We start from the raw sequence: 19,271 nt of genomic DNA, 5'->3' as shown, positions 1-19,271 counted from the left end.
TTGGAGGTTGGCCAGCATGATGGAAGAGGGAGTGGAACTGTTAAAAGAACTAGTGAATGAAATCCTGCTACCTTTTTTGCTATCCCAAAGAACATGATGACCTGTGCACGTGTCTTTTTATAATGAATGCAGTTTGCTATCCTAGGCTGACGGTTAAAAATGCAGATAGCACATCTCCAAGAGAGAATTGTATCGCTGCACGCCTCAGTCCACCAAGTAACCAGGACACAGCATGGTCAAAAGGAAATGCGAGGAATGTAACATTCTACAGTGGAAAGGATAATGTTTGTAAAATATTCCACCTGGTCATCACAACTGAGGAAATCTGGTCCGTCAAAGGTCACCAGGGAGGAATAAAGCCTCCAGCCGGCATTAGTAAGCTGCAATTTGGGGGTGCATGCAGATGGGGTATGAGTCAACAAACCGATAGCACAATGGTCGCTTGAGTATGTGTCAGAGAGAACGGACCACTGGAGATGATGGGCAAGCTGGGCAGTGCAGAAGGATAGGTCCAAATGGGAACAGGTATGCGAGGAGTCTGAAAGGAATGTGGGTGCTCCAGTGTTAAGGCAGAAGAGGTTAAGTTGATTAAGAATGTCAGCGAAGAGGGCACCTCCCATACAGGTTCTGGGAGAACCCCAAAGGGAATGGTGTGCATTAAAGTCACCGAGCAGCCGAAGTGGGTGAGGTAGCTGCCCGATAAAAGGAAAAAGGTCAAGTGAGGAAGGAAAAGTTGAACTGCTACAGCTTGGAGATGGGTTGACTATGAACGTCATCCCGTATGAGCAGAATGATTCAGAATGCCGACCTCAGGGTGAAGGTCAAAACGGACAGGGAAGAAATATGAAAGTTCGAAGTGGTGTGAGGATGCAATTTTGTTTACTGAAGGCAGAGAACAAGTGGACGCTGTCATTGTACAATCCTCTTTGTTGGATCAAAGGCCTTGAACATTCCATTAGAGGAGAGTCATCACGAGGCAAAAATGAAGGGGTGGCACTGCGGCAGCTGCCGAGTGCCAGCCTGCGAAGACTCGCTGCTCCAGGGCACAGAGGCAGGAGGATCCTGCTCCGTGAGGTCCACAGAAGCATTGGCTTTCTTCTGCTGTCAGCCTGTAGAGTCCAGCACAGAAAAATGTTTGCTAGTGCACACCAGCAACATGTAAACCGGCCGGACAAGGGTATCATGTAGCAACACTGTGAAAGAGGATCTTCGAGTCAGCGAAGGAGAAGACTGTTTGATTTCTTTGTGCCTTTCCAGTTATCAGAGGAAGACTCAGGTGTTGGTTGGCTGAAGGGACTTGGAAGTCTTCACGGGAGTATTCCCTCTGTCCTTTCCAGCCTGCCGTTTGCATAGCTGATGTCTTCGCACCATAAGGCAAGAGTTTGATGGCTTGTTGCACAGCTGGACAAGGAGATGGAGATGCTACCATGACACTGGGCAATTTCAGAACCTCATGGCTGAATTTGAGGTCGCATGTCTGCTTGGCCATGTCCTTTGGGGAGTGAAATGTAGCAAGAACAGTACTGTAAGTGCCAAGGTACTTTTTCCTTTACCTGGTTCTCTTGGACAGCCCACTCATCAAGATACACAGGACTATCTTGAGATAAGGTGACATGGTTGCCATAGCAGCTGATACAGCGGGTAGAAGGGAGGGGAAAAATTGCCCTCACGCGCAGGTCAGACCGTCGAGCAGCCAAGTGTAAATAACAACATGGGCAGAATTCAGCATTGTATGGATCTTGACAAGAACAGCATAAGTGTGAGAAGTAAAGCAGCAAGCAGTTTTTGTGCTTGAGAATCAGAAGCAGTTTCTGAAAGTAAAATGCCATTGCATAAATGAGAGCAGGATTTCACAAGGCCAACAACTGCATCAACACCTTTCTGAATTAGAAATGAATTTACTGTTGCAAAGGACTGACCGTCTTCAGTACGTGAAACCATGAGAAACCGTGGTGTACTGGGAGGGTCTTTGAATCAGGAGCTTCATCCTGTTTATGTCTGGTAGACGTGGACTGCAAAGAATGATAAACGGCTCATTGCAAGAAAATCCCCCATGATTGCCAGTGTCTCCAATAGTGAGCGTCTTTCAACAGGGACCCTCCTTCACAAGGGCGCACGTCCACCTTAGGGATTGTCACCTCAGGTCACACCTCGCGAACTTCTGAGAAAGCGAGCAATCGGTTACCCAGTTAGCTGTTATGTGTCACATGTGTGGGCCAGCCTTAAGGAGCACACAGGCAGAAGAAGAAGAAAGAGAAGTCTCAAACACTGAAGCAGAGGAGGGATAGGAGAACGTGAATAAAGAAAGAAAAAAGGAACGAAAAACACTGGTGAGACAGGTCTTATGTTAGCTTATGCAGAACATTCCCAAAAACACTCCAGACATGTTTCCCAAGGAAGGGGAAAAAGAATAGCAAGAGGACAGACAAGCAGCATGGAAGGGAAAAGATGTTGCAAAGGCTGGGGCCCCATGGCAGCCAAAGAGCAGCGAGCACCCTGGGGAGTTGATGTAGGTGATTAAAGTGAAACTGCAAAACAAGTGGGGTATACTCACAACATTGAGAAGCTCAGGAGCAGTTAAGCTCACTGTTTGATTCACAAGTCCATATATCATTAGCAAAACTGAAATACAAGCCGCTATTCTTCTGTATGCCAGGTTACTCAGGAGCACTTTATTAACTAAGGTAATACAGAATCAGGGAGCTAAATTGTACATGGTGACCATGAATAATTATGATGGACACAGCAAAATACACCTGGAGGATTAAGAATGTACATTATCTGGGAATAGTTTTCATTTTTCCTATACTAATTTTGCCTTTGCACACACAATCCAATGTTTTTAATTTAAATAAATAGTAAAACCATACCCAGAAATTAATTTAGTTTTTATTGAGGTCACCCTGCTGCCATTTCACAAGTACGTCTTGTTGAGTTCACCTTCATGGTTTGCAGTGTCACGCCATATTACACAAAAATATTAACACAACAGAATAGCTCAAGTCCAAGATATTCTGAACATTTTAAAATTGTATATATTAGCAGTTCAACTGCATCATTGACAGATTCTTGTATAGAAATGTAAACAACATTAAAACTTTGGAGCACTCCACAGAATAGTGATGAATTTTTACATATTCACTACTAGTCATGTGACACATTACTGTAAGTTCTATTTCCGCCTTCTGTCACGAGCTTGTGCGTACAGAGGGCAATAAGACAAAGATGTCGGTCTGACAAGAATGATCCCAAACAAAGATATACCTACAGAAATAACATTAGCAAGTGAAGCTGGGGCAGCATCTGCATGTACAATCAGTCCATCAGTAAAAGGATTGGTAGTTTGCCATAAGTGGCTGGAAACGGACATAGGGTATCTGGAAGACCATAGTAAATCCTCAGTGGCTGCAAGTGGACATACTACGAACAACAATAAAAAAATCATTGCAAGTAATACTCCTAGAAATTTATGAAATAACAAATAACCCACAAGAAATAACCAATGAAGGAGAATAATTTTAAAAAAAATGGATCCAACAATGACAATGAGTTGTATGAAAAAACTGAGAATACAATACATCCATTGATAAACCTAAGGGTTACATTTTATGGATACTGAAAAAAGACGGATAACAAGAGGCTTTATAGAAATTGAGAAAGATGTACAGGAATTGGGAATAACAGACCAAGATATAGAAACAGGCACAAAGTCTGTGAAAAGGTATAAAAAGTCAAGGGTTTCCAGAGAAGAGGAGGGCTATGGGCATGAGAAAGATGAGGTTAACAGAAAGCAAGAATGAAGATGGAAGCAAAAAAAAAGGAAAAGAATATCATGTTTTGTGTGTGTGTGTGTGTGTGTGTGTGTGTGTGTGTGTGTGTGTGTGTGTGTGTGTGGGAGGGGTGGGGGTGTATGATGATGTTAATGAAATACACACATTTCAACACAGCAGTAATTATACTCTAATGGATCCTTCCACACAAGATGCAATTCAGTGTCACATATACTATTATTATAATCACAGATATCAGCTTACATTAGATAAGGTTCACACAACATTGTATGAAGCCGAATTTGTGTAGGATGCAATTAATCGTTACAACTAGGTCACCAGAATCATAAATACAACAACCCTCTGTAGTGTAATAGCTTTGCAGAGTGAGTAGCGTATAAACTTGACATATGGAAAATCGTTGGTTCAAATCTCACCAGAAGCAGAGATTTTCTTATTTTTCTAAATGTAATCAAAAGATTTATTATTATTTTTATTCAATTAATTTTTTCCTCACTTTTCATCATTATATTTCCTCTTTTATTTGCGCTTATTTTTCTTCCTGTCATTCTTTTTTTGTTTGGAATCTGCTTGTTGTTGTTGTGGACTTCTGTCCAAAGACTAGTTTGATGCAGCTCTCCATGCTACTCTGTCCTTTGCAAGCCTCATCATCTCCAAGTAATTACTGCAACCTACAACCCTACAATCTGCTTACTGTATTCATCTCTTGGTCTCACTCTTTGATTTTTACCCTCCCCCCCCCCCCCCCCCCAAAAAAAAAAAAAAAACACACACACACACACACACTTCCCTCCAGTATTAAATTGGTAATCCCTTGATGCCTCAGAATGTTTCCTGTCAATTGAGCCCTCTTCTACTCAGGTTGTACCACAAATTTCTCTTCTCCCCATTTCTTATTCAGTACCACCTCATTAGTTACATGATTTACCCATCTAAACTTCAACATCCTTCTGTAGCACCACATTCCAAAAATTCTATTCTCTTCTTCTCTAAACTGTTTATTGTCCATGTTTCACTTCCATACATGGCTACACTATATACAAATATTTTCAGAAAGGACTCCCTGACACTTAAATCTATACTCGATGTTAACAAATTTCTCTCCTTCAGAAATGCTTTTCTTCCCATTGCCAGTCTACATTTTATATCCTCCCTACTGCTTATGTCACCTATAATCTGCAACCAAGTGCCAACCAGGACTGCTCATTGGCTTAGAATGCGGCAGCTCACGCAGCCAATGTGAGGATAAAATTTGCTTTTACCCCTGAAAGTGACATTTTTTCTCTCTTGAGCTTGCTAAGAGAATTAGCCTTGAACACTGTGAAAAAGGGAATTGTGATTTTAGTTCTGCTGTAGATTGCTGATCATTTTCGTGGATACAGTGCACATCATGAGGCTGTGGTTAGGTTAGGACACAAGCTTAAATTAAGGGCTACAAAATGGTCGTTTGCCACATTTTAGTCACTGGTCACTTAAAATCAGATATCGACAGAGCATTTCTCATTTCCCTCATACCTTGCAGCAGCTGCTTCCAACATTGCTCTGCATTACACATTTATAGCATTTGTGAAGTGACCAGCCATGTTTGTGTGTCACCTACAACAGAGCAGTAGTTGGCAGTGAATAGGGCAACACTGTAGCAGCAAGTGACAGACATGAAATATCAAGTAATTTTAATAGGGACTATAGTTTCAATAGTGCTTCTAACATGCAAGTTATTTCAAACAAAACTAATATTGGCCTATAGAGTTTATTTTCTGAGGGATATATAAGAATATAGGGATATGGATGAGGCATAGAATATATTGCATCCCACTACTTATACCTCCCAAGGAGATCATGAATGAAAAATTAGAGAGATTCGAGCGTGTACAGAGGCTTTCAGGCAGTCGTTCTTCCCACGAACCATACGCGACTGGAACAGAAAAGGGAGGTAATGACAGTGGCACATACAGTGCCCTCCGTCACACACCGTTGGGTGGCTTTCGGAGTATAAATGTAGATGTAGATGAACTACACATAGCAGCATTTGAGAAAACGTTCCAGAATTCTATAACTGAAGCTACAGGTAAAATACTAAATGCTTCAGACACAGGTAAAGAACACAGATGTCACTAATAAGATTACTATGTTATTACAGTTTATTGATAATTTTTACTTTTTGGACCATCTGACTACAACTGAATGAAACACAATTTTCATGTCATAAGTGTTTCGCCTTTATTCTCTGCAAGGCATCTTCAGTGGCAGGTTGCGTGGATGATTATCAACATATTACATTCCTATTCCATTTTTGGTGCCGTTCTTCTTATTATAGTTGCCACTTGGGGTTTTTTCCACATTTCACAGCACTAGGACCTGAACACTTGTTTTGATGCAAAGTTTTAGTTTGTGTTTCTGACTTCTTCATTCTTTGTAGAACATAGTATGGGGCAGAGTACAATGGTTGCAGTGGTGGCCTGACACTATCCATTTGGAGTATCATGCGCAAGCAGCTTTCTAAGTCACAGGATGTGAAAGTGGTGGGCTTACCATTTCTGGAGACTGTGGGAGGTCGTATTCAAGTGATGTGGTCCCTTAATTGCCAAAGGAATTCTGGTTGATCTTGCATTGCTGATTGGATCGAGCTGGTTCTGGTAAATTCTGAGGGAAGATGCAATGGTTCACCATAAACGAATTCCACAGCCAAGGAGTCCAAGTCCTGCTTATATGTTGTTCAAAGACCTAGGAGGTTTATCAGAAGGGTGGAAGTCCAGGGAGTTCAATGGCATACTAGTGCCATCTCCAGGAAACAATGCCATCTTTTGGTCATTCTGTTACTGGTGTTGTGGTACTGGTAGTCCTGTGCTGTACATACGCACAGAACCTTTCCAGCTTGCCAATAAATCCGATTTGAACTGCCCATCGTGGTAACTGTTTATGTGTAATGGGCAGCCAATCCTAGGTAGCCAAGTCAGTGCAAATCCAGGGGCTAAAGTCTCTGCTGTACAAGGTGTGGGCCCTGAGGTCACTGCTAGATCAACTCAATAAAACCAAGGCAGGCATAATTGCCCTACATGAAATACAATGGACTGGACATGGAGTGCTTGATATGGGAAGCTGGATAATTTTCTACCACGGTTCAGAGAGCCACCATGAATTTGGTACAGAGTTCGCAGTAAGACAAAAATTTAATCACCTAGTGACTGGATTCACTGGAATAACATCTAGGATCTCACATATGAGATTGAAGACCCGATTCTCAAACTACTCATTGATCAATGTACATGCACCGACAGAAGTATCAGACGAGCAGGATAGACACCTTCTTTGAGAGCCTCGAGAGAACTTATGACAGATGTGCTGTTTATGTCACTAAAATAATTATTGGACACCTCAATGCACAGATGGGTAAAGAAGAACATTACCTCCCAGCAATAGGAAAGCACAGCCTCCATGAACATACAAATGGCAATGGGCACAAGTCATTCAGTTTGCACTGTCGCATAGATAGCACTATGTTCCCTCACAAAAGGTTTCATAAAGCAACAAGGTGTAGCCCTGGCCAGGGGACCTTCAACCAAATTGGTTACATAATTATTGATGGCAGGCATTTCTTAAACTTACTAGATGTACGAAATTACAGAGGAGTTAATGTAGATTCAGACCACTACCTTGTAATTGCAAAACTAAGAGCTCGAATATCCAATGCAAGAAAAGTCAAAGGAACACTTCAAAGTAAGTATATGGTGTTGAAGTTAAGAAATGAAGACATCTCTAAAAGGTATTCTGAGAAGGTTGCTGAGAATCTTACATTGTACAACCCTAGTGTAAGTGATAACCTGGATCAGGAATGGAACGCTTGCAGGAATGAAGTCATTAAAGCAGCAGAAGTGCTAGGGAAAGAAGGAAAACAACTGAGGAATTCCTGGTTTGATGAAGAATGTAAGAGAATAAGTCAGGAAAAATGTTTGACATACAGGAAAATGCCTGAGAAATCATATACTCATTTAGCAGTAAGAAATTATCAAGATAAAAGGAAAAAGGAGAAGAAACTGCATCAGAGAAAGAAAAGGGAATGGGAAAGAAAGCAGACTGAAGAATTGGAGACAATTCGAAAAACAAATTATGTTAGAAAATTTTATCAGAAAATTAATAGTGAAAGAAGAGCATTTAGGCCGTGCATCAACCTGTATAAAAGCAAAAATGGGAGACTACTAACTGATAACCAAGAGGTATTGGAGCTTTGGGTAGAGTATTTCAGTGAACTGTTGGATGCTTCAGCATCCCCTATTGAAGACATCCCAGTCACTTCAGAAGATGATGCCATAGTACCTCCCCCTTCCCAAGTAGAAGGGAACAAAGTAATTGCCTAATTGAAGAGCAATAAAGCACCAGGGACTGACAATATATCATCTGAACTATTGAAAGCTGGAGGAGTTGAGCTAAATTGTAGGATCTACAAGATTGTGTGCCTCATTTGGGAAAAGGAAGAGTTATCATAAGAATGGAATGTAGGGATAGTCTGTCTGGTGCATAAGAAAGGAGATCTATTTGAATGCAGCAACTACAGAGGCATAACACTTTTAAATATTATATATAAAGTACTATCAAATATCCTGTTTAGCAGACTTTCACCTACAGCAGAAGATATTATTGGAAGCTATCAATGCAGGTTCAGACCAGGAAAGTCAACTGTAAACCAGGTATTTACTCTCCAACAAATAGTAGAAAAGACCAATGAATTCAATGTTGGTGTGCACCATCTTTTCATTGACTTTAAATCTGTATATGACATGAGGCAATGTGGGAATTTCGAGAACCTGGAAAATAGGTGCGTTTAATAGAGGTCACCCTAAAGTATTCCCAGTGTACCATGCAAGTTCAGTCAAGGCCATCACCTCAGTTTCCCACATGAACTGAGCTAAGGCAAGGAGATGGGCTTCCCTGCCTACTTTTCAACCTAACCTGGCACTTGAAAAACTGGTATGTGAATTGGGTATACAGACAAGAGGATCTACTATAAGTCTGTATGTATGACTTGGATTTAATGAGCAGAACACTTAGGGATCTACAAAGAGCATTTTCAGCTCTAAAACTGAGCGCAGAGAAGATGGGCCTGAGAATTAATGATGGAAAGACAAACTATATGTATAATAACACTGACCAACCCTTACAGCCCACAACGACCCTTGATGGAATGACATTTGAGCGAGTGGATTGTTTCACCACTTGGGTTCAAAGATAGAAGCAAATGGCACCAGCTTTACTGAAATTATGGCTCACATAAGTGCTTCTAACCAATGCTACTTTGGAATGTTGCGACATTTTAAATCCAAGCTTATGTCATGAGGTAAGTGCCAACTTTACAAAACGCTGATATGCCCAGTACTTACTTATGGCTCAAAAACATGGACAATTACAAGGCAGGGTGAAAAAAAACTGAGATCACATGAAAGAAGTATATTGAGGAGGATTTTTGGACCTATGAAAATGGGATCTGGAGAAGGCGAAGAAATGACAAACTTTATGGCCACTACAAGGAGGATGATGTGGTGAAGTTCATAAAGCTGTGTAGACTGAAATGGGCTGGACATGTAATGTGACTTGAGACAGATCCCGCAAGGAAAGCCTGCTGCAGTGAACCTGGAGGAAGAAGAGCAAGAGGATGACCTAGGTTGAGATGGAACGACGAGGATGGAGAGGACGCCGCCAGAGTCGGTTGCTGTAACTGGAAGTCCACAGCAAAGTCCAGAGAGGAATGGCAGAAAATTATTGAGGAGGCCAAGAAGAAGAAAGTCTCTGCAGTGATGTTGTCCACCAGTGTCGCCTCGGGCCAGCACAATAAAATGATCAATCATTGAGGACAGATGTCCCTGCCTGTTTGACAGAGGAAGTAGTCCTACCACATCGAGGTGCACATATGCAAAATGAGAGGCTGCATCTGGAACACCATAAAGGATATGTACATGGCACAGATTGCAGAACCTGTCGAAGACTTGACCACAAAATCCAGTCAGTAGGAATAGTCGTTTTCTTTCCTGTGAAATGTCACAACACAATTGAACCACTTTGCTGGGAATGTTGACCGCTTGCAATTTTAATGCCGAAAGGTAGTGTCAATGAAGGTCTGGAGCTCTTGGGCATCCTGCTGTGCCTTGCCCAACTCTAAGAACACTGTTGGTTGCAACATGCTGCTGATACATGAAAGGCATTTGGCCACCAAATTGTCAATGCCAGAAATGTGCTTTATGACCATGCTAAATTGACATAAATTCCAGATGCTTGCACTGGCAGGGAGAGCAGTTGACAGTATTTAGTTTGAAATCGTAGGTTGGTGAGTTGTGATCTGTGTAGCTCATGAACATCCTTTGTTCTATTTGTGGCAGGAAGTATTTAACTGCCTTGTTCTTGGCCAGGAGCTAGTGGTCATATGCACTTCATGCACCAATCATCTGACCATTATTGCAGTACTGCGCCCACAGCACTTTGACTCACGTCTACCACTAATGCCAAAGGTGTGTCCAGCTTTGTGTTGCAAGGAGTCATGCATTTCCCATACTCTGTTTTGTTGACTCAGATACGAAGCACATTGCTTCATTCCACTGCACAGAGAATCTCTGCTCTCACACACCAACACCTTCAAGCTGTTACCCTGAACCTACCCACCTACAGTAAATAAAAGATACCAACCATTTCCTGCACCGACTCTCCACAGTTCCTGTTGCTTTACCATACGGTGCTCTGCTCTTCATTATTGATGCCACCTCCCTGTACACTAACATTCCAAATGCCCATAGCCTTACCGCTATTGAGCTCTACCTTTCCCATCACCCTATTGATTCCAAACCAATAACCTTCTTCCTAGTCCCATGACCAACTACATCCTCACCCACAATTACTTCTCCTTTGAAGGCATTATGTACAAACAAATCCAGGGTACAGCTATGAGCACCCACATGGCACCATCCTCATCCTATGCCAACCTATTCATGAGCTATCTACCCAGAATCCTAAACCTCTCACCTGGTTCTGATTCACTGATGACATCTTTGCTATTTGGACTGAGGGTGAGGACCCTATTCACATTCCTTCAGAACCTCAACAGCTTCTCCCCCATTTGCTTCATCTGGTCATACTCAACCCTTTGAGTATGACCAGCTACCTTCCCGGATGTTGACCTCCACCTCGAAGATGGATACACCAGTACCTCTGTCCATATCAAATATGCTAACCACCAGCAATACCTCCACTGCGACAGCTCCCAACCGTTCCATACCATGACGTCCTTTCCATACAGTCTAGCCACCCATCGTTGTCGCATCTACAGTGACAAGCAGTCCCTCACAAAATATTCTGAGAGTTACACTCAAGACTTTACTGACTGTAATTATCTTCCCAACCTTGTACAAAAACAAATCTCATGTGCCTTATCTTTCCAGTCTCCCACCACCTCCCGAAGTCCCACTGTCTGGCCACAGAGGAGCATTCCCTTTGTAACTTAGTACCATGCAGGACTGGAGCAACTGAATTACATTCTCCACCAGGGTTTCGATTACTTCTCATCATGCCCTGAAATGAGAAATGTCCCACCCACTATCCTTCCCACCCCTCCCACAGAGGGATTCTGCCTTCCACTGAACCTACACAATATACTAGTCCATCCTTACACAACCCCTGCTCCCAATCCCTTATCTCATGGCTCATACCCCTGTAATAGACCTAGAGGCAAGACTTGTCCCATACATCCTCCCACGACCACCACCACCACCTAATCCAGTCCAGTCACTAACATCACCTATCACATCAAAGGCAGGGCTACCTGTGAAACCAGTCATGTAGTCTACAAGCTGAGCTGCAACCACTGCTGCATTCTTTGTAGGCACGACAACCGACAAGCTCTGTATGTGTGAACAGCCACCAACAAACTGTGGCCAAGAAAGAAGTAGACCACCCTGTTGCTGAACACACTGCCAAACATGAAATCTTTCACAGCCTGTGCCATATGGATCCTTCCCACCAACACCAGCTTTTCTGAATTGCACAGGTGGGAACTTTCCCTGTAATACATCCTACGTTCCCATAACCCCCCTGACGTCAACCTTCATTAGTCGCGCTGTCCTTGCCCATCCAGCCCCCTTCCCTCTTCCCATTCCAGCACTACACAGCTGTCATTCCACCACCACACCCCAGCCTTTTTATTTTATTTCTCTCCTTTTCCACTACTTCCCCCCACCCCCATCCCCACCTCTCCGCAGCCCACTGTCTAACCTGCAGTACTTCGCTGTCTGCCACCCCCACCATACTATCCCCTCCCCCTCCCCACCCTGGCCTCTTCCTTACCCTTACCCCCACCCCCAGTCGCCACTCCCATCATGCACTGGTGCTGCTGCCCACAGTGTGTGGTGAGTAACAACTTTCCTTCTCATAATATTATTTATACTGTTATAGATTTACAACTGATATCTGGTTAAGGTATCAACTTAAAATAAAACCAATAACTTTATAAATATTTACTCTAATTTTGCAATACTGTTATTACCTGTTAATTTTATAAATCTCTAAAAGAATTTACATTTGGGAAATGTAAACTTTAAATTGAAAATATGATAAAATTTACAAACAGAAGTTACCTATGCACTAACTTGATAATCAGAACTTCATGGAATCCACGAGGTATACCTACTCTTGCTCGGCACCAGTTGCATTAGTTTCATTCCGTACAGGAGACAGTGAACACAACGTGAAAGTCTTTAACTTTTATGTGCACTCTGAGTTTATAATTGCCTTGCAGTTATGGAAAATGTTTGTGACTATGGTTGATTCTTGTTAATGGAAATAAAACATCTTAACCGGGAAGCAAGTTACTAAGCTTCTGCCGTATCATTTTAACAACCTGGGACCTAATGAATTGTATTAGACTATGCAATTATCACTGCCCCCAGACACTGATGCCATGTACAAGTTAAGTAAATAATTAACAATGTGTGTGAAGATTCATCTCTTGAACTTTATCTATGAACATCGCATATACAGTGATTCATACTCAATAGCAATGTCATTTAAAATGAAAAATTTGCAATGTTGAAAATTAAGGGAGAATCTTTATATACCCAAGGACTTTTCAGCTGGTAGATGTAACAATGGTGGTACATAAGAACATTTCAGGTGGTATGCGTACAAGTAAATACAACAAAATACCAATATAAGTAAAATTATTGTCTCATTTGAAGTAAAATGATGGCAAGAAAACTGTTTGATAAAAGCAGCTTCTGTATAAAATAAAAGAAAATGGGTTCACCACAGAACATTTGTTTCAGGCCCTACTCAGGGCATAGGAAGGCTCCCTTGATTAGTTGTCATTTTCTTGGTGCTTTGCAGCTGCTGTCAATTTATGCACTCTACGTTCAATGGCATCATGATATAAAGAAAACTTGCATCTGGAATCGGAATGTGTGTATTACATGGAGCTGATTCTTGACTACTATAGTTGTGATGTGAAGTTCAACTCAACTGAATAACTTATACATAATTGTATTTTAAATCAACCATAAAGTGATTTTTAAGCCAGGAAGTTCTTTCTACCTTCAAGGATGCAGTTTAGAAACTTAAACCAGCACCTGACAGCAAGTATGATGTATGCTACTTACAATTTGGCTTTACAGTAAAGACCGGTGCAGAAACCAGTGATAACCCAAATCCCCAATGTGTTGTAAATTTAGAAATGCTTTCTTAATTAAAATGTGATCAAAGTTATAAGCACTCTGACTTATTTTGTAAACTTATGACTTTTTTAAAGGGAATCTACATTTTGTAAAAATAAGAATCCAAATGCATGACAAATTTTATTAAGACTGACGCTAACTTGACAAAAGGTATGGACCTGGCTAGTTTTATGACTGCAAAGGAAGGAAAACAGGAAAACATCACATAACTGGCGAGTATCTTTCTCTACACATGGCTAGAGACAGGGTCCAAACAGTTTTGGAGAAAAGAGTGGCCCACAAAACTCAAACATTTCTGTTATCCACCTACACAGTAAAAAGTAGAACTATAGCCATGACTTCCAATACTGAAGAAACATTGTTATAACATAACCATAACCAAGAGTGCACTTACTTTGCTCTTTAAATAGATGAGTACTGATGTAACAAAGATGGAGCAATTACTCAGCTTTGTACATTCTATCATTAAGATATAAGGCAAGAGTTTTTATTTTGCAAACTGCTTGTGTCAAATGCTATAGCTTGCTATGGTGGATCTGGCACCCATGCAGAATGACATTACAGAAGATTACACTAAGTTTGTGGTGGGTTCAATAGCTTGGACATGTGAGCAGTAGAGACATTGTCGGATGTTGTATTGAAACTGCCCACACAGGACGGGCTCTGACAGTTGAGATACATGGTAGTACAGTGTGTATGCAAATTCATAGATCAACAGATGCAGCACGTCCTGTATTCAGAACATATTGGGGATAGGACACCTTCGGAATCTTGACGGCATGTCCAAAGTATTGTAGAGGAGATGACGATGTTGAATGACAAACTGAGGCATGTATGGCTCAAACAGCTGCCAATGTTAGTAAAAACGGTGATAATCACATGTAGCTTTTATAACGTCAACTCTTTGCTGTCAGTGGCAGACAAAATACACTCAGTATTGGGACAAGCGGATGTGGCTGTGATAATGCAAGGTGTGGACAGCAACAGTAAAGTGGAAGTTGCAGCTATGAGGCAAGTGCTGAAAGTGAACATTGTTGCACAGCTCCGTGATCTGAAGTTACAGAATGATGGGAATGCAGAAACAGCTGTCAACACTAATAGTGAAGGAAAAGGGTCCCCTGGACGATAGAGGCAGGCACCAGAGGGGGACGGGGGGTGGGGTACGAGATGAACAGACATGTTGATACCACACACAGTTCGCGTACGAGCTACAAGAAGCACATCGCCTTGCTCATTCCCGTCAAAGTTTGGAGTCCTGCAATAGGCACAGCAGGCCACTTTTTGAAAAGCAGTGACAGCCACTACAACCATAGTAGCTGAGGGTGAGGTTGTAGGGAACGAACAAGATTCTGCACTATGATTGGGCTAATTATGTGAGAGAGTTTAGCCAGGCTGAACAACAAAAGAAAAATGTTTGCCCACTCCCATTGTCCTGATGCCTCTACATAATAGACAAATAAATGAAGAAACCAATGTTACATAGTCAATATGGGCTCAAGGGTCAGTGTGCAGCCATATAAACAGAGTAAAGAGGAAATAGTGGGTGCAGCACATCATCTAATGGGCGCCAACAACATGCTGGTTAAGACGTATGGTGAACTAGAAGTTACAGTGGACATTGGGTTCAGGGAGAGACTCAGGTGGAGGATCATACTGGGAGAATTGCACAAGACAGTACTGAGAGCAGACTTTATCCACAACCATGGGCTACAGCTAAAGCTGAGCATAGCACAAATGAGATGAAACAGTGAAATAACTATGGGCACTGTAGGCAGAGGTGCAAGCGATGCAGTCACTTTAGATAATAATGCAGTTTCGCTGGTATTGGACCATGAGGTACTTCACAACACACCAAATCACATTAAAACTACTGCAGGTCAACTGTATTTTCAAAGGCTGGAAAGACTGGCACCTGAGCAGTTTGAAGAAGTGAAAGCAAAGTTTAACAGCATCTTGGAAGTGTGCATTCTATGGAGATTAGGTAGCCCATGGGCTCTGTCATTGCACCTGGTCAGGAAGTAGGACGGTACTTGGAGACCCTGTGGGGATTATTATGCGCTAAATGTAAGGCCAATACCTGACCACTATCCTGTTCCTAATCTATGGGATTTAACAAATGTGTTGGCCAGAGCCGCAGTTCTCAGCATAGTATACTGCAAAAGGGCCGAAAATCAGATTCTGGTGGCCTAAGCAGATGTCTTCAAGACCTCCGTCATAACCCCTTTCAGCCTCTTGGGAGTGTCTCCGCATTGCATTCAGGCTAAAATCTCAGCCTACTATTGGCAGAGATCATTGACGAAGTACTGAGGGGACTACATTTGGGCTTTGCATACCTCGATGATTTACTAAAATTTTTGCAGATGGCCAAATTACATGAACACCATTTCAAGACAGTGTTTGAGAAAATCTGGAAATACAGATAGTAATAAAAAAAGCTAAGTGCAACCTTCAGCAGAAGCAAGTCACATTCTTAGGGCATGACATTTCAGCGTTGATATCTGTCCTATCAAAGAAAAAGTGGAAGCATCCCATAGCCATCGATGGACAGTCCTGGGGATTGTCAACTTTTACAGACATCAGTTACCAGAGGCAGCGGAGTTGTAGGCACCACTCAAGGATGTGCTGGTAGGTAACAGCCCTATACTGGCAAACAGCATTTCGTTGTCAACATGCCAGTGCTTGTCACACTTAGTGATGTGCCTTGATCACAAGTTCAGTAAGGAAGATGCCCATTTCCAGCTTGCGGTAAATATTATGTACATTCTAGAAAGATGACTTGCAGCTGTTGGTATGGTGGCTAGACTGAGAGATCAGAACCTGATGCTCCACAAAGTTGCTACTTTGTGTGTTTTGATTAGTCTGAGAATCTGCACAAAGCTATGTAAACACCAACAAGGACTTATTTTAGAATGTGGCATGGACTCAGCATTAAACAGAGTCTGACTGGTTATAATCTTTACTATGCTCCAGCCTCACCTCTTCAAGCTATTATGTGAGGCACTGTGGGATGACAAGTACAGGGCATTAATGGCATCATTATATCGCCTGGGAATTGATGCCAGCATCATTTCTGCTGTCAACCCTGTTGATTGACCATACATTGACATGGCCCTGGCTGTACAAATACCAACGCGTTTTTGCCAAGGAATACCTACTATTAACAAATAAGAGTCAGTGTTGTATTGAAACAGCTCAGGTTTCTCTGGTAGGAACTTGTCTCTTCATTCATGGGCCAGTGACTGAATTATGTGCTGCTGCTGATGCTGTCTTTAAGTGTGAACTCGTGCCATACCGTACTGTAATTTTCATTTACAAGTCTTTCATTTGTTTCTCTAGACTTCCCTGTAGCCATGAAATTTGTTGTTCTATCTGATCTTGTTTAGTTTCGCAAGGCGAAGTTACTCTCTCATTTTGTGACATACTCAAATTTACCGCTTCGTCTTGCTCTTCTGAGGTCACCATCTTCCAGGGACAGCTCATTGGGCTATCTCTACTGCACAGAAAGACGATTGTAGGCATTATAACTATTTATTTCTCTCCAAAATCCAATTGAACAACTTGATAATGTAATCAATAAAAGAGAACCGTCAAAACTAAAACTAGCAAAGAATAATTATGTTACATCTTGGCTGCTCAGCCAGAGAATAATAAAAATGTCTTTCCACTCATTATCTTCAGCAAGTGCTTCACACACTGTGTTTGTGCCACCCTTATTGCTTTCTCCGGCAGAACTTGGAGCAACACTCTACGCCACAACTGAACAAGTATGACTGACATGCTGCAAAAAGTTTGGCAAGAAATTTTATGTAAGATAGAATGTATGCTACATAACCAATGGAATTCACATTCAACCTGTTTAGCTGTAAAGTATAAAACTTCAGGTACTTTGCTAAAAAATGACACCAAAATCAATTTTGTAATTCATATAAATAAATCTATGTGAATTTTCAAAGTTGTTGAGTCCTTTGAGAAACACTTGTATAAATGTAAATATATCTGATAAAAATCTCTTGCCAATGAATAGAACTACAAATCTTTTTACCTTGAAATCCATGCCAAATTTGTTTACACCAGCCACTAAATATTGAATATCCTTTGGTAAATCCTTTACTAATAAGTATGGCCATCTGCTTGCTGGAGGTACTTTATGTTCCACATTTTCCTTCACACAAGCTGTTTCAAGTAGCTTTCTGTACCATTTACTTTCATATTTTGCTGATTCCATTTGCATGCAGCTTGCTGAACTGCCAATTTTCTGCAACCAGCTTTCTCTTATACTTTTTGAATGGTGCCCTGCTGGCATTTGTAGACAAGAGTTTGAAATAGTCTCTAACCATTTTCTTCGTTTTGTTGTTGACATTCCATTTAGTGTGCTTGTCCCATTCTGTGTTGAAGCAGAACTGTGTGAATCTCCATTTGATTTATCACCATCATAAATTTTCCTTTTCTTTGTAATTTCTTTCAGTCTATTTTTTAAAATACTCCCTTTGCGCTGCATGTCAGTAGTACCCTCATCAACAGTTCTTTCAGTACTTTTCATAACTGTAAATAAGTAAAATGTAAGTCCAGGTTTAAAAGGTGGAAGCAGTCTTCTAAATAGGGTGTGATTACTGTTCACAGGACTCTTACAGTCACTGACATTTAATAGAGTGCTAGTAGGTTTTTTAGATATCTTATTATCATGAATGCCTTCTAATTTATCAGAGCTACAGTGACCTTGTACATTATTCTGCATCATGCTTTCTTCCTCATGCAATAAGTGACCTGTACCATGATGAGATGTTCTACATTGGACAGTCCTATTTCCCACAAGCATTTCTTCTGGGTAATTTTGAGGACTTGGTTTCCTTACTTCAGAGAAATTATTGTGGCTACAATATTTTAATAGGCATGAGATGGTACATAATAACTCAGGGCAATTCTCCCAGTTTTCCGACAATTTTGATATAATATTTGCTCCATCTTCCTTTACAAATCTTCTCCTGTTCATCTCTGAATTATAGAGAAGTTGTATAAGAGCAGTCAGTGGTGCTGCCTTGTCCTGAAAGGAAAAATAAATAAGTTATCAAGAGAAACTTTTTTAGACAGCTTCAGTAAAACATTTGTATTTGCCACACGTAAATTATTTCTGATGTATTTGAAATTTCCAGAGTGTAAAGTTCTGTCCTTGGTGTAATTAATAACTAACAATCAATCTCATAATTTAACTCCTTGCGGAATGTACTAGAAATCAATATGTTCATAAGAACAGTAGCACATCCATCCAACACAAGATATACCCATAGTTTGGATTTGGACTTCAATAGGGTCTCTCCACAGTAGATTCCACTGCTCAACACAGTAAACAGACTGGCAAAATGTAAACGAGAAAGTATTGTCAACTGATACATTCTGTGATGTGTCAAAACTATTTGATTCTGCAGTTCAAAATATTATCTTAGTGAAGCACAAATTTATGGTATCAGAGTTCTTGCTGGTAACTGGTTTGCATCCTATCTAACTACAGAGTGTTACATTTAAGAGACCCAGGGAATGTACACAATGAAACAGCATCTTCAGAACAGAATGGGGAACAGACACAACAGGTGTACCACGAGGATTAATACTGGTCTGCTCATGTTCTTGATATTTATAAATGATTTGCCATTATATAGACAAGAAACAGAGGGAGTTTTCTTTGTTGACATTGTAAGTATAATAATCAAGTCTAATGGAGAAACTGGAACACGTGAAAATGTAAATGAAATTTTATTAAACATTAATAATTGGTTTTCAG

At 41.1% G+C, this 19,271-nt stretch overlaps 1 protein-coding gene across 1 annotated transcript in view; it reads right to left on the bottom strand.

Annotated features, from left to right (window-relative positions):
- The window catches only part of LOC126277968 (uncharacterized), a 199,771-nt gene that overhangs the window by 16,105 nt on the left and 164,395 nt on the right, over positions 1–19,271 (bottom strand). The window contains exon 7 of the mRNA XM_049977621.1: positions 17,538–18,536. Within this exon, the coding sequence (XP_049833578.1) occupies positions 17,538–18,536 (999 nt within the window). The remainder of the gene's footprint in view (positions 1–17,537; positions 18,537–19,271) is intronic.

Source organism: Schistocerca gregaria, chromosome 6, assembly GCF_023897955.1.
Source record: "Schistocerca gregaria isolate iqSchGreg1 chromosome 6, iqSchGreg1.2, whole genome shotgun sequence".
Lineage (NCBI taxonomy): Eukaryota > Metazoa > Arthropoda > Insecta > Orthoptera > Acrididae > Schistocerca > Schistocerca gregaria.
Note: the sequence above shows the minus strand (reverse complement) of the source record. Positions and strands in the feature narration are given on the sequence as shown.